Raw genomic sequence first — 14,626 nt, forward strand, 5'->3', positions numbered from 1 at the left:
TCTATCCACCATGTACACTCTTGGCACCTGAAGAGGCCAAAAAGATACAAGGTCCCCTGGAACTAGTCACAGACAGTTGTGAGCTGCCATGTGGGTGCTGGGAATCCAGCCTGGTCCTCTAGAGGCAGCCCATGCTCTTAACTACTGAGCATCTTTATTTCTGCTCTTGGTTTCTAGGAAACAAGACAGGTAATGAGAACACTCTTTGGTCTGTCATGTGACAAAGTCCACCAGGAGGCAGAGAAGCAACTCGAGAGAAACAAATAGTGCTGACACTGTGCTAACTAGCTGTATGACAGCATGACACAGACTACTCATCTGAGAGAAGGGAGCATCAACTGAGAAAATGCAGGCAGAAGGGAGTTAACTAGTGACTGATGGGGAGGGCCAGGCCATTGCTGCTTGTGCTATCCCAGATGGGGTGTCCTTCCATATGTTGTGAATATGTTTCTCTTACTGGTTGATGAATAAAGCTGTTTTGGTCAATAGACAGGCAGGATTTAGCCAGTCAGGAAGTATAGGCGGGGTTACCAGAGTAGGAGAATGCTAGGGAGAGGAACACAGAGAGTGAGTCACCAGAGAGATGCCATATGGCTGCCAAGAAAGCTAGAGGCTTGTGCATCACTGGTAATCCAAGAACATGTAGAGATACATAGATTAATAGAAATGGGTTAATAGGAAGCCTGAGCCATCGGCCAAGCAGTTTGGAACTAATATAAGCCTGTGTTTTTATTTGGGACTAAATAGCTGCAGGACTGGGTGGGACAGACAGTCTGTCTACAGTTCCTGAGCTAGTGGTTCTGGGTTCTGTAAGAAAGCAGGCTGAGAAAGCCATGGGGAACAAGCCAGTAAGCATCAGTTCCCTGCATCAGCTCCTGTCTACAGGAGCTCCTGTACTGTTTGAGTTCCTATCCTGAATTCCGTCAGTGATGAACTACAATGTCTAAGTCAAACAAACCCTTTCCTCTTTAGCTTGTTTTTGGTCTTGGTATTTCATCATAGCACAGAAATCATAACTTTGACTTCAGTCCAGGGCGATAAGAAAAATGGGCAGGAAAGGAATGTCTAGTGACAGGTGCTCACTGTCCCCTGAGAAAGTGTAGGACTCCTAGCACATGCCACATAGCTTGTCTTACCTGTTGACATTTGTAGTTTTTCTTTCTTCTTCTAATAATGAAAGCTAAGTACAAAGCTCAGTTCTACATTTTCAAGGACAGGAAGATTAACAAAGATAGGTTTCTCCACTAGGAAAGCCCACAAAGGCACCACAGCCTCAGTCCTACAGCTCAGCAGAGTGGACTCTCCTCTGTGCTTGGGGAACCCACAGACAGAGAGAAGGGGAGCTGAGTTGCTGTAGTGTTTTTGGGCCCCAGGGGTTTCAGGCAGCCTTACCCATCTTCTGGCTTCTGTTCCAGTCTCCCACTGCCAAACTGGTCACACAGAGGCCGCGAGAAGGCAGCGCTCCCATCTATGTCAACCACAGTTCCTAATGAGAAGAAAGGCCATTCTCACCACTGACCTGCTTCCTTGCCTCTGAAATTGCCTGCCTTACTCACTGCTTTGTTAACTCCTTCTTGTATTTGATTTTTCTAGTTTACTTGATTATTGTGATTAAGAATATATATAGTTATAGGGTCGGGGAGATGGCTCAATAGTTGAGAGGGCTTACTGTGCAAACGTGAGGAACTAAGATCAAGCTTCCATCACCTAGAAAAAAGAGAGAGAAGAAAGAAAAAAAAAAAAAAGCCAATCATGGCTGTACATGGACCTGTAACCCCACAGCTGTTGGGATAGACAGGAGAGTTGTTGGCTGCAGGTTCAGTAAGAGATACCATCTTAAGTAAGGTGGATAAGGACAGAGCAGGACACCTGATCTCTTCCATGCATGAGCAATGGAGTATATACTACCCCCATTGCCCCCCAAACACACCATAAATTTTCTAAAAAAATTTTATGACCTAGTCAGTAAATAAACATGAATGTGATATCATGTGTTTTAGTTAGGACTTCTGTTGTTGTGAAGAGACACCATGACCACCGCCTCACAGGTTCAGAAATATAGTCCATTGTCATCATGGCAGGAAACATGGAGGGAGGCATGCAGGCAGACCTGGTGCTGGAGAAAAAGAGGAGAGTTGTACATCTGGATCCTCAAGCAGCAGGAAGAGACTGAGAGCCACTGGTCCTGGTTTGAGCTTCTGAGACCCCAAAGCCTGACCCCAGTGACACACTTCCTCCAACAAAGCCACACCCATTCTAGCAAGGCCACGCCCCCTAATAGTACCACTCTCTCTTTTTTTCTGGGGGGGGGGGTAGATTTAGGACAGAGTTTCTCTCTGTGTGTAGCTTTGGCCTTCCTGGAACTGACTCTGTAGACCAGGCTGGACTTGAATTCACAGAGATCCGCATGCCTCTACTTTCCAAGTTCTGGGTTTAAAGGTGAGCACCACCATCACTGCCCAGCTGTTATTGTCATTTTTTTAAACCTATTAAATCAAAAATACTTTACCTGTCAATAAATTTCACTAATGGTATGTTTCCTATAGACCTATATTTCTGACATTTTCCTCCCATCTCTATTCTCTAGTAGCATTCACTATGATTTCCCATTTCCTGGCTAGCTCTGAAGGTGTCCTGCAGGCCTATGGTGGACAAGCCTAGTGTATAAACACAATATCATGGAGCAGGATACTGCAAGATCCTCTGATAAGAGAAAGCAAAGTAGTGAAGCTTGGCTCTTCCTGCCAGTAAGGCGATGGCAGAGAGTAGAGTGATCTTACTAGATACCATGTCCATCCAAAGGCTTGTGGCCAGCCTTGCGAGCAAACTCACCCAAAGCTGGGTGCACACTGCTCTACAGCAGCATTGTCCCTCTCAGGTTCTTTCTTGTCTTGCCCTGACATCTCCAGGTGCAGACTCTTGGATATGGCTTGTTCTTGGCATTGTTCCTTCTTTACATCCACCCTTGGAAACATCTTTTAAAAAGATGGTCTAGTAGTTAATATGTACCTCTCCTGAGCCTATCTGTGAAAAATTTCTTTGTATCAGACAGAGTAAAGGTAGGCTTTTAGCAGGGAGTGCAAGACATAAGGTGTAGTGAGATAGTCCTTCTGTGGCACTGACCACGCCCATTGGGAGGTGGAGCCATGGGCGGAGTGACCTGTGGAAGGAGGTCAGAGGGGGCCAGGAAAGGCGCTCTCTTTCTGGCGTGACTCGGACAGGAGAGGATCGGGTTGAATTTCCTGGTGTTCATCTGTCTAGGTTGTAAGTTATTTCTACCTGAATAAGCATCTATTCGGCCTATTTGTTTATCCTGATCCTTATTTATCGCGATATCTGGTGTCAAAAGTGGGATTTACCTGGGTTTTGCCCCCAGGCGGCAGAAGCCGCCCCCCCCCACCTTCCCCAACGGGCAGGGTTTAACCAGGTGGACTCACCACAGCTTTGGGACATTTGCCTCTTCCTTACTGCAAAGGAGATCTTTGCCACTAAAGCAGACCTGAGAAGGCACTTACCACTTAACATTTTTTGCCCATTTCCGCACGGGACTTTGCATTTGCTCAGAGCCGCTCAGCGGCACCCGCCTGGCGGCACCCGCCTGGATTGCACGCGTTTCGTCTTGTGTTACAAGTAACTCCAAAAGTCCCCTTTTAACAAAATTCTGCTTGTCATAGTTTGTTAAGAACTATTTTACAGGGACCGGAATCAGAAGGATCGTCTGCTGCCAGACAATATTTGGCGGCACACTTCTAGGTTGCAGAACCGGGATCAGATGAGCCTCAGCGGCTAGGAGCTATTTGGTGACACACCTCCAGGCGTAGCTACCACAAGCTGAGATATACAACTAAAAGCATCAAAGTTCCAGGACAGCTGAATTACACCTAAGGTAATTGTAACATCCTTTGCAATTGAAGCTGATATAAAATCTGAGATAAATTGTTCCATAACTATGGCAGATAATTTTACTATGCAGAACTTTAGGAATTATTTTACTTCATATGTAGAAGGGATTTTAGCAGAAAAACTTAAGACTGGACCAATATATACTTTTATTTTGTAAGAGCAATGGGTTTCATCATTAACATGATATTCTTAAAGAAATGGTTTGAGATTACAGCAAACAATAAGGAACTTGTACAAACCATAGGAGACTTAGTAACAAAGATTCGAAACATTGAAAATGATAGAATTCAAAACATAGAGACAAAGATTCGAAACATTGAAAATGATAGAATTCAAAGCATAGAAAATATAGAAAGAAAGGTTCAGAATATTGAAGATGGCGTTGGCGAGCTGAAAGGTATAATTTGTTTCATGTCAGATACCTCAATAACCAGAACAGAAACAATGCAATGCATTAACAAACTAGCAGAAACAGCCCAATCCTGGTCGGAGGAAGCAACTAATAAGTTTAAAAAACTGGAACATCAGATAGAAAGACTAGATGACAGAATCTCTTCCATGTCTGAGGATAATGGCAAGCTAGCAGATAGAACATTGTTTCTGGAAGGAAGTTTACACGCTATTCAGATAATATCTAAGGATGATAAGATTAAAAACATGGAATCATTTGTAGTTGGAGAAAGTAAGAAACTGACTGATGCAATGAAGTCTCTAGAAAGTTATTTGATTCAAGAAGTTCAGACACTCAAAGAAACAATGGTGAATAGATTTCAGGCTTTAGAAGACCTTCAGTCTGATACATCAGAAGAAGAACTACAGGTAACAGGGCATGAAAAAGATTTAAAATTTTCCACACCATTTAGGGTCAGGGGAGCTTTCCCTGTATCTATTCATGAAAAGCCAGCACACTTGTTATTCACTGTTTTGTATATAGTTTGTATTAAGCCTAAATCTTTTCTTTAGACTAAAAGGGGAATTGTAGTGAGATAGTCCTTCTGTGGCACTGACCACGCCCATTGGGAGGTGGAGCCATGGGCGGAAGTGACCTGTGGAAGGAGGTCGGAGGGGGCCAGGAAAGGCACTCTCTTTCTGTCGTGACTCAGACAGGAGAGGATCGGGTTGAATTTCCTGGTGTTCATCTGTCTAGGTTGTAAGTTATTTCTACCTGAATAAACATCTATTCGGCCTATTTGTTTATCCTGATCCTTATTTACTGCGATAATAAGGCAGGCTTGTTTTTCTCACTCATGTGAAATAATGCTTTGGACACCAACTACTTCCCTCAAATTTGGCTTATTATTACATAAAATTATTTCCAGTGGCTTTTAAATTGCAGATAAAGCACATTTCTTCAGCTCTCACCATAATCTAACTGAAAGTAGATTACATAATCCCACATAAAGGTCAGGGCTGTGAACACCTCCAGATAACCCTGAATAAATGGAACTTTGTATTGATTCATTTACAGAGAGGAGTGCTTGCCTTAGGATTAATACTCAGTATTGAGAGGGAAAAAAATTATAAAAGGAAACTTGGGGTACAAGGTGGCCAGTTTGGAGAACATCCACTGCCATTCAGGATGATGCCTAGTGTCTCCCTCTGAACCTCCTGCTGTCTCTCCATAGCTAAGGAGCTACTGGCAGCTATTGCTACTAGCAGAGAAGAACCCATTTTTAAGGGGATAGCCCCTGGTGAATTAGCCAATCTTCAGTGAAAAGTAACATTCAGGAGTACATGGCAGACATACTGGATGACGCAGAGGATGACAGGAAGCTGACTGGGTAGGGAAGGAAAGGTGGGTCTTTGAGGAATATGATAAAAATACATGGCAGTTTCAAATAATCAATAGAAATGAAAAATATTGTTCTCATCCATTTGACACACTTTTTATTTTATTTATAAACAATGTCATTAGTTGAATCAGACTCTTCAAAACTGACCTATTCTTGTTTTTTAAGTCATTTGTTTGCATTTCATGAACATATTTTACCAAACCAAGCCTTCTAGTTCTGACTCACTATCTGTAGACACTGTTTGCTGATCTTGCTCTGGTGGAGAATGACATTTTAGCTTCACAAATGTCAATGGGGGCAGGGGCTATACCTCTGAAGTGAAATGCTTGCCACGTGCTAGGTTTGATCACCAGGACACAAACAAAAATTGGGAGATAAAGACACAGAAGAGAGAAGGGGCAAGAGGGGTGAGATCCTTCTCTGGTTTTGTAAACTCAGTCACTTCTTAGTTTTTCTTTTAATATCGAATTGACTGTAAGTTGGCAAGGATGTTCTCAAGTACACCAGTCCATCCAAGGGAGCCATCTTCATCTCTGGTATATACTGCCAACTGCATGGCCACATTGCCTTCCTTGCCTTGGTCCTGTGCTGTCAGCCTCCATACCTAGCCCACTCCTCTCGCCCTTGAGCCAGTTCCTGGGCTGCACTCTTCAGGTGCCTGTTACAGTTCTCATTTAGATTTTATCTTCTGGTGTTTGTACTCAATGTTCAGCTGTTTTACCCCCCTACTTCCCCAACTTGACTGATCACGTGACAGTAGACACTGCGTCACTTGTTTCTTAGACCCTTCATATCCTATACTGTGTTAGTTTGAATGAAAATGGCCCTGCAGATTCACAGAGTGGCACTATTAGGGGGCGTGGCTTTGCTGGAGTAGGTGTTGTTGGAAACCTGCATTCTGACAGGCATGGCCATGTCATTGCTACATCAGTCATTGGGGGGGCTGCATAGGGGACTCAGTTATGTGCAAGTTTCCCTTTTAAAGCAAGTGCTACACCCCCTCCCCTCCTGCTTTCCATTGGCCACAAGCTATCCCCCTCTTCTTCTCTTCTCCCTTTCTCCCTCCCCCTCTCTCCTCTTCTGTTCCTGGTGCCTCTATGTCTCTTCCCTTCCCCCTCACTCCCCTTTCTAAATAAACTCCTCATTTAAGCTCTATCTGCCTGGCATGCTATTCCCTCCATCTTGGTCACCCTCACCTGCTATGGAACCTGCTATGCTCTCTCATGTGGTCCCTTACCTTGGGACCCCCACTCACTTGGGACCCTCACTCGGGACCACCACCCTTCTCCAGCTTTTATTCTTATAACTGTAACTAAGGAACAACAGGTGTGGCTTTGTTGGAGGAAGTATGTCACTAGTGGTGTGATTTAAGAAGCTTAAACTAGGCCCAGTGGCTCAGTTTCTTCCTGCTGCCTGAAGTTCCAGATGTAGAACTCTTTGCTCCTTTATCCATGTCTACCTGCATGCCACCATGCTTTCTGCCATGACAATAATGAACTTGTAGGACAAAGACATTCACAAGTGTAACCCAAAACCAACACTCCTGCCTGTTGATGGTGACTGATTATTTGATATCTTCATCCAACAGCAAGAAAATGCTTTCTTATGCTTAGAGAGGAAATTAACTTCAAAAGACCATTTTCTATAGCTCTGTGGTACAGTACATGACTTATATGAACAAGACCCTGGGTTCCATCTCTGGAACTTCACAAAACTAAAAACCACAAAACATAGTCCTGGTCCCTGACATCCTTTTTTACAGAAACTGGAAACGATATCCAAGAATGTACTGGGACATCCTATGTATGTGCTGGTGGAGGAGTAACTTGTCCATTAAGGCCTACCCATAGCTGTATAAACTTTTGGCTCCCCTGCCTAGGACATTTCATTTCCTCCAAGGCTGTGTATGTGTGTGTGTGTGTGTGTATGTGTTTGTGTGTGTGTGAGAGAGAGAGAGACACACACACACAACAGTACAAATGTATAGAATATATTATATATCAGGAGATTGCTACCCAAGTTCAGCTTTACCTAGCTCATATATATATATATATATATATATATACATATATATATGTTATTTTTATTATGAATTAATTTTTATAAAATTAAAGAAAACACCAATACTATTTTCATCTCTGGATTTATATAGCCACCAGCTGCTGAAACATCTCTTCTCCATGCTTCAAAAACACCCAAGCCAGCTATTTTATAATCTTGTTAAATTACACCTGGATGCTCAGAGTGTGCATTGCTCTAGAGACAGCTCAGGGATTCAGAGTGTGCAGTTCTCTAGAGATGGCTCAGGCATTCAGAGTGTGCACTTTTCTAGAGACAGTACAAGGGTTCAGTGTGCACTGCTCTTAGAGAGCTCTTGAGTTCAGTTCTCAGCTCCACTAGTGGGAGCCGACACCTCTGGCTGCTGAGGGCATCTACACTCATGTGCACATACTCTCACAGACACGTACAAATACACATAATTAAAAATAAGATACATATTAAAAATATAACTGCTCCCAAACAAAACAACCACCCAAATAAGGGGATCAACAGGGATGTAAGTAGAGTAAGAGAAGGCAATAAGTGGAGAATATGATCATAATATTTTATATATATGTATGAAAATGTCATAATGAAAACCATTATTATGCATAATTAACACATGCTAAATAACAAAAATAAGCACAAACAATAAACTATCCAAAGTCTCAAGAAAGACACCTCATATTCTATGTCCTGTTTGGGGAAGATCTACCAGTGCCACATGGCCTGACGTTGATGCTTGCAGGTCACTGTACCTGTTCTTACTGTATGTCTGCTCCCTATTCATCTGACTTATGACCCAACCACCAGTATTCTTCCTAATGAAGCCACTTCTCTGCCCTGTGTTTACTTCTCTGTCACTGCATTATTGCCTCTCTGGGCTCTCTACCTACAGGATGGAAACTAGACTGTATCCCCTCCAGTCTGTGTTGTGATCACAGGTGTCCTCTGTGTGTGCAGATGGTAACATCTGTGACTTTGTCAATATTGAAGCTGCCAATTTTTGTGCACAACTGACTATACTCTTGACAGCTAGCTGTCCCTTCAGCTTCCTCTTGGTACTCATCTCCATCTTTTAGCCTACCTACCCTTCTCCACTGGCTCATCAGTTATCTCCTGTTGGCTATCTGTTAAATCCTGCTCTTTGTCCCAATCATTGATGCATTTTTTAGATCTTGACTTATGAATCCAGGAACCTAAAAAAAAAAATATTTATTTTGCATTTGCTTGTATGTTCATGCAAGCATACATATGCATGCTTTTCTGACTTGCCTGGCCCTGTAGCCATTTCTAAATAATCGCTCGGAGGCTTAATATAAACTATAAATGTTTGGCTGGTGGCTCAGGCTTACTACTAGCTAGCTCTTACATGTAAATTAATCAGTTTCTATTAATTTAGATTAATACTTAGGTATTGCCAAATGGCTGTGGCATTACCGGTCCACTGCATGCTATTCCTTGGGTGGCTAGATGGAGTCTCCTAGACTCCACCCTTCTTCTCCTGTATCTCTGCTTCTATTTCCCACCTGGCTCTATCCTGCCTTGCCACAGGCCAAAGCAGCTTTACTTATCAACCAATGAGAGCAACATATATTCACAGAGTAAGAAAGACATCCCACATCATAGTACAGAGAACAACTTGTGGGAATTGACTCTGTTTTTACACTGTGTCAACAATGGGGACTGAACTCAGTTCACTGGTTTGGGGGCAGACACCTTCATTTGCTGAACCATCTCATAGGATCAAGGATCCAGTCTTTAGGGAGCCTTCCTGGATCTTACTCAGCAAGGTAAGAGCCTCATTTGAAACACTGAAGTTTTTTTTTCTTTTGTGTGTGTGTGTGTGTGTGTGTGTGCGTGCGTGTGTACACTTACTTGTTTTATAACTTCCTATTTAGGCTCCTAGTCCAAAATCAAAGACCCTCTTTTTATTTTGTCCCTATATATCCAATGTCTGGAATACAGACACCCAATAAAACTCACTGAGCAGTAGGTTTAAAATAATACATGTCCAGTCAGAGGGCTACCCACCTTTCACACTGCAAATGGAGTTGACAGGTGTAAGGAAGTCCAGTTCATCTAGTGTCACTGGGCCAAGCAAGTCACAGGAACCAGCACCAGAAGATGCACACAAGAGGGATTTCTGGGGCAGGAGGACTGTGCGCTCAGCACAAACAATCTGACCTGCCATGGAGACACTTCAGATTACTCAACAATTAAGGAAAGCATACACACTCTAGCCAGTCTCCTTTGCCAGCCATTCCAACTTACATAGGAAGAAAGGCAGATATGGGCTTGTCTGTTTCTTATGTCAGGCATGTCAAGCATGTAAATGTCACATGAAAGTACATCTTAAAGCTCCCAGTGACAATGGGAAAAAACATAGACACTACATTCAAATACAATTGCAAAGGGTGAATTTTGTGGTATTCAAATTATACCTAAATAAAGAAAAAAAAGTTTAAGTGTTTGATTCCAAGAAAAGGTATGGACTGATCTAAAGCCTACTTTATAAAAGGACCTCAGTCCCCCAGACTGATAGCTGGGGATATAGCATGTGACTGACTCAGAGCCCCTGAACATGGGTCTCAACTAGAAGGACTGAGCAGTGTAAGGGACCTCATACAGTGGAACCAGGATGTATTCCTGGTACACAAAAGGACCTTGGGGGCACATCCTCCATGGAGGGACACTCCCTTAACCTAGAGACAGGAGAGAAGTCCTAGTCTCTACTCCAAATGACTTGACAGATTTAGATGACCCCTCCTGGAGGGCATCACCCTACATGTAGAGTGGGGGGAGGATGGGATGGGAGGGTGGTCGGGGTGTATGTGAAGATGGGAGAGAGGAGAGGATGGAGAGGAAACTGGGATCAATATGAAAAATAAAAAAATAAACATAAAAAAAATAAAAGGGCCTCAGTGTGTGACCTAGGTTGGCTTTTAACTTACGCTATTCCAGCTTCAGTGTCACTCATTTTGGGGTTATAGGCCTTTCTTTGTTACAGGACAAGCCATAGATCATGCTCTCTAGCTTTTGTTTTATTTTAAAAAGGGACATCTATGTCATGACTGTAGGTGGTTTCCACACAAGTATAGGTGCTGTCAACACAGTGTCTACTACAACTTGAGGTGGTCTGGGCTAGGCTGGCACTAGGTCTGTGACAGTGCCAGCACTGCTGAGCAGGATGGGGCCACAGTGCATGAATGAAGCAGCTCAAGAGAAACCATCGTACCCTTGTCTCGAATAGCATCCCTGAAGAGTATGTTTTGAGGCACAGCCATGGCAAGTCCTTCTAGAACTTCTGGATCCAGCACACATGAGGGGGCTACATAGATCAGCAGGGTTTTGGGAAGATAGTGGTCCCTTTCATCCTGTATTTGTAGGGTAATGTCAGTCACCAGTAGCCATATTTCCTTTTGTGCCAAAAGATTCTTTAGCTACAATTTGAAAAAAACAAAAAACTATTAGCTATGCATATCCAAAACCTTTAAAAGTAGTATTAGTAGTAATTTATACTCGTAATTTGTGATTTCAAAAGCATTTTTTAAAAATATACAATAAAGTTTACATACCAATGTTACTAGTACTGACGCTATTATGCCCACTCCTTGCCTGTTAGGTTCCTCTAGAGTGCACAACACAGCCCTCATTGGCAAGTTTTCTGTTTGTTTCCTCATTTTCATTCCCTCCCAGGTCTGTGTCTCTGTTCAGAGTGCCATTTTCTGCCACAGACCCATTGGCTCTGTGGATACCTGCCTGTTTCCTGAGGGTTAGAAGAGACCTCTTGTGACCCTGCAGTGGATTTTGGTATAAAGCAGATGTCATTAATCTGTTGCATGTACATCAGGTTTCATTTTTATTAGTTTTGTCTTACTTTTTCCTCTTGCTTAATAATTTTTTAATATTGTTTTTGTCACTTGCATTACTAGAACTCTTGGAAGTTCTAGTAAACTGGCATCTTGCCTCTATTGGTAGGTCAGAACTTGTCGGTTGATATAAATACAAGTTAAGGAGAATGTGCAGGCCCAGAGCCTAAGTGCTTGACTGGTTTAAGTTCAGCTGGTATGGCTGGAGCAAGCAGCATGCTTAGAAGATGTGGGCTGAGATGAAGAGGAAAGCTTATATCATTATGGGGTTGATTACATAAAATAAGTTAAGAGTAAATATTACTAAGGAAAATATAAACAAGTCAGCTTTCTCCTTGTTGGTGAGGGTAGGTTTTATTTATTTATTTATTGAAACTGAATTTTGTGTAGCCCAGATTGGCCTTAAATTCCCTGTGGAGCCAAGGGTCATCTTGAACCCCTGATCTTCCTGCTTCCATTTCTAAGCCTCTACATTCTGCTGGAGAGAAAGTTATACAACAGGAATCTAGAGAAAATTTTGTGGTAATAGCCTATGGTAGGAGGTTGTGTGCAACATGATTTTTAAACAGAAATACCAGCTGTGCACAGGGATATATCCATATCTGTCTTCTTGCTCTCGTCACAGTCTAAAAGTAATTATACTCCAATAGAAGCAAGACTACCTAGAGCCAGATGTTAGCATTTAAGTATCATTTTTTCTTTAAAATTCACCAGCACTATCTGAAGAAAGGGCTGATTCTAAAGTCTAAAGTACAAAGAACAGTTTGAAAGATGGTTTAGTGGATATAGGAGCTTGTTGCCAAGAAAGACAATCTTCCATGTGATAGAAGCAGAACTGAATCTCATAAACTGCCCTCCCCCCCCCCCCCCGGCCTCCACATGGATGGACACACACACACACAGATGACGGATCAGAAAAGCAACTGGGAAGAGAGTTTATTTTAGTTAATAGTTTCCGAAAGACACAGTGCACAGTGAGGGGAACCCTGACAACAGCAGCAAGGGGCAAGAGGAATCTTACAGCCCACCCCAGGTGACATACTTCCTCCAGAAAAACTATTATTTCCTAGACGTTTTACGCAATTACTTCCTAAACAGCACCAGCAACTGCAGACTAAGTATTAAAATGTAGGAGCCTCTGAAAGACATTTTGTAGTTAAAACACCACATGTGGTGACTATGCTTAATAGACCAAGGAAATAGCTTAAATCTGGAAAACATGAACAGCAAATGAAAAACCATAACAAATTATATAAAACCTACTGAAAAAAATGAGGGGACTACACAATGTAGCTCCCCAAGGTTGTCATCCACATTTGGGTGTGACTTAGAAGTATTACAGCCGTAAGAAGGTCACTGGGATACTGACATGTCCATGTTGGCTCCCTTCCAATTCCCAAGCAGGGACCCAGGCTCTGAAGGCCAGTATGGTCATCAAAGATGGCTCAGGAGAGCAGAGGCTCCCAACTGACCAGAACCCGCATCACTGTCAGCCTTGCACATTGAGGAAAACTCTTTTTATATTTCTCCCTCCCTCCCTTCTTCCGTAAGTTGTCAAGCTGTTGAAAACAAAGACACTGTTGCAAGGTTCAGCCATAAATAAAAAAACCAAAACCATTATCATATTACTTCTTCCAAGGGTAAAGGCCTATCACTGAAAAGAAAGAAGGCAGAAAGAATGTAAGAGCCACAGGAAGGAACAGAGGATCACAGCCATTTCACTTGAATTGAGACTGCTTTCTGGAGAGTGGAAGGAGGCTCATAAGATTCAGAAAACTCATAAAACATGAAGATTCACAAAGTCCTCCCCAGTATTATATACTCAGCAAACAATGATTGTGGGAGAGGTGCTACATATACTTCTAGAAATAACCTCAACCTCAATAAACCTATTGGTTTACCAAGCCAAACAGAAAAATAATTAAATAAATAGTAATAAAGAATTCATTAACCCATTTTGACATAGCTGGTCAATAACTAAGTGAACTAAATGAGACAAATGAAAAGATAAGTATAGCAAAATGACACCTAGTAAATGCAGAAGAAATGTTAAGTTAGAAATCATCACTTTGTCACTATCAAAATACAGTTATTAATTCAGGCAAGAATCAAACAGATGCTAAAATGAGTGGGTGAAAGTCTGAGAAAAGCCAGGATATTTATACAGTCTCAAAGTAGCTTTCCAAAAAAAAAATCATTAAGAATTAATAAGTATAAAATATTTGTTAGTCAACTTCAAAATGAAACAAAACAACCTGAAAAGCCATTTGACCAACTGAAAAACCATCACAGCTCTGGAAGTAACTGTGTGTCTCCCAATGAAAACAAAGCATTACCCTCGTCGTATTTCTATCAAAAATGCATAATTTGAACCTGTTAGATACCAGGGATATTCTACTAAGTAACTGGTCCATAGTCTTAGAATAAAACCAAAGTCATAACACATAAACAATATGAAGTATCCCAGCTGAACAGCCATGTGCTGAGTACTGGAGTTAGGAAGGTTACTTCTGAAATGACTTATAAAACTAACATTTGAAAAACTGATAAATATCTCCAAAAGGGCAAAACTATAAATGCTCTTCATCAACACTTGAGGTTTGGCTATGGTCTATCTCTCAAATGATTGAGAGACTAACATCTTCTAATTTTTTTCTTTGTTTAATTTTGCATTTTATTATTACTATTGTTCTTGTTGTTGGGATGTATATGTGCACACAAGCATACGTTTTATATGACACCACTATAGAGTTGTTTCTCCCTTCCCTCCACCTTCATGTGGGGTCCAGGAATAGAGCTCAGGTCAGTAGTCCTGTCTGCTGAGCATTTTCCTTTATTTTATTTTAAATTAACTAACAAATTATTTCTATTACCATGGCATAAAAAGTTGGTAATAAGGGTAGAATATCTTTTTATAAAAATATTCAAAAGCTATATTTTATTTAAAATAAATCTTTTCTTATTCATAATTGCTTAAACTTATTCATAATTGCTTAAACTTGGGAGCAAACAAGATCT

At 41.7% G+C, this 14,626-nt stretch overlaps 1 protein-coding gene across 3 annotated transcripts in view; it reads right to left on the minus strand.

Annotated features, from left to right (window-relative positions):
* The window catches only part of Spidr (scaffold protein involved in DNA repair), a 217,360-nt gene that overhangs the window by 6,339 nt on the left and 196,395 nt on the right, over positions 1-14,626 (minus strand). For all 3 annotated transcript variants that reach the window (XM_051190979.1, XM_051190978.1, XM_051190980.1), the window contains 3 exons: positions 10,975-11,179; positions 9,771-9,923; positions 1,393-1,486 (listed from right to left, as the gene is read on the minus strand). In XM_051190979.1, the coding sequence (XP_051046936.1) occupies positions 1,393-1,486; positions 9,771-9,923; positions 10,975-11,179 (452 nt within the window). The remainder of the gene's footprint in view (positions 1-1,392; positions 1,487-9,770; positions 9,924-10,974; positions 11,180-14,626) is intronic.

This window comes from Phodopus roborovskii, unplaced genomic scaffold (genome assembly GCF_943737965.1).
Source record: "Phodopus roborovskii unplaced genomic scaffold, PHOROB, whole genome shotgun sequence".
In the NCBI taxonomy this organism is placed as follows: Eukaryota; Metazoa; Chordata; class Mammalia; order Rodentia; family Cricetidae; genus Phodopus; species Phodopus roborovskii.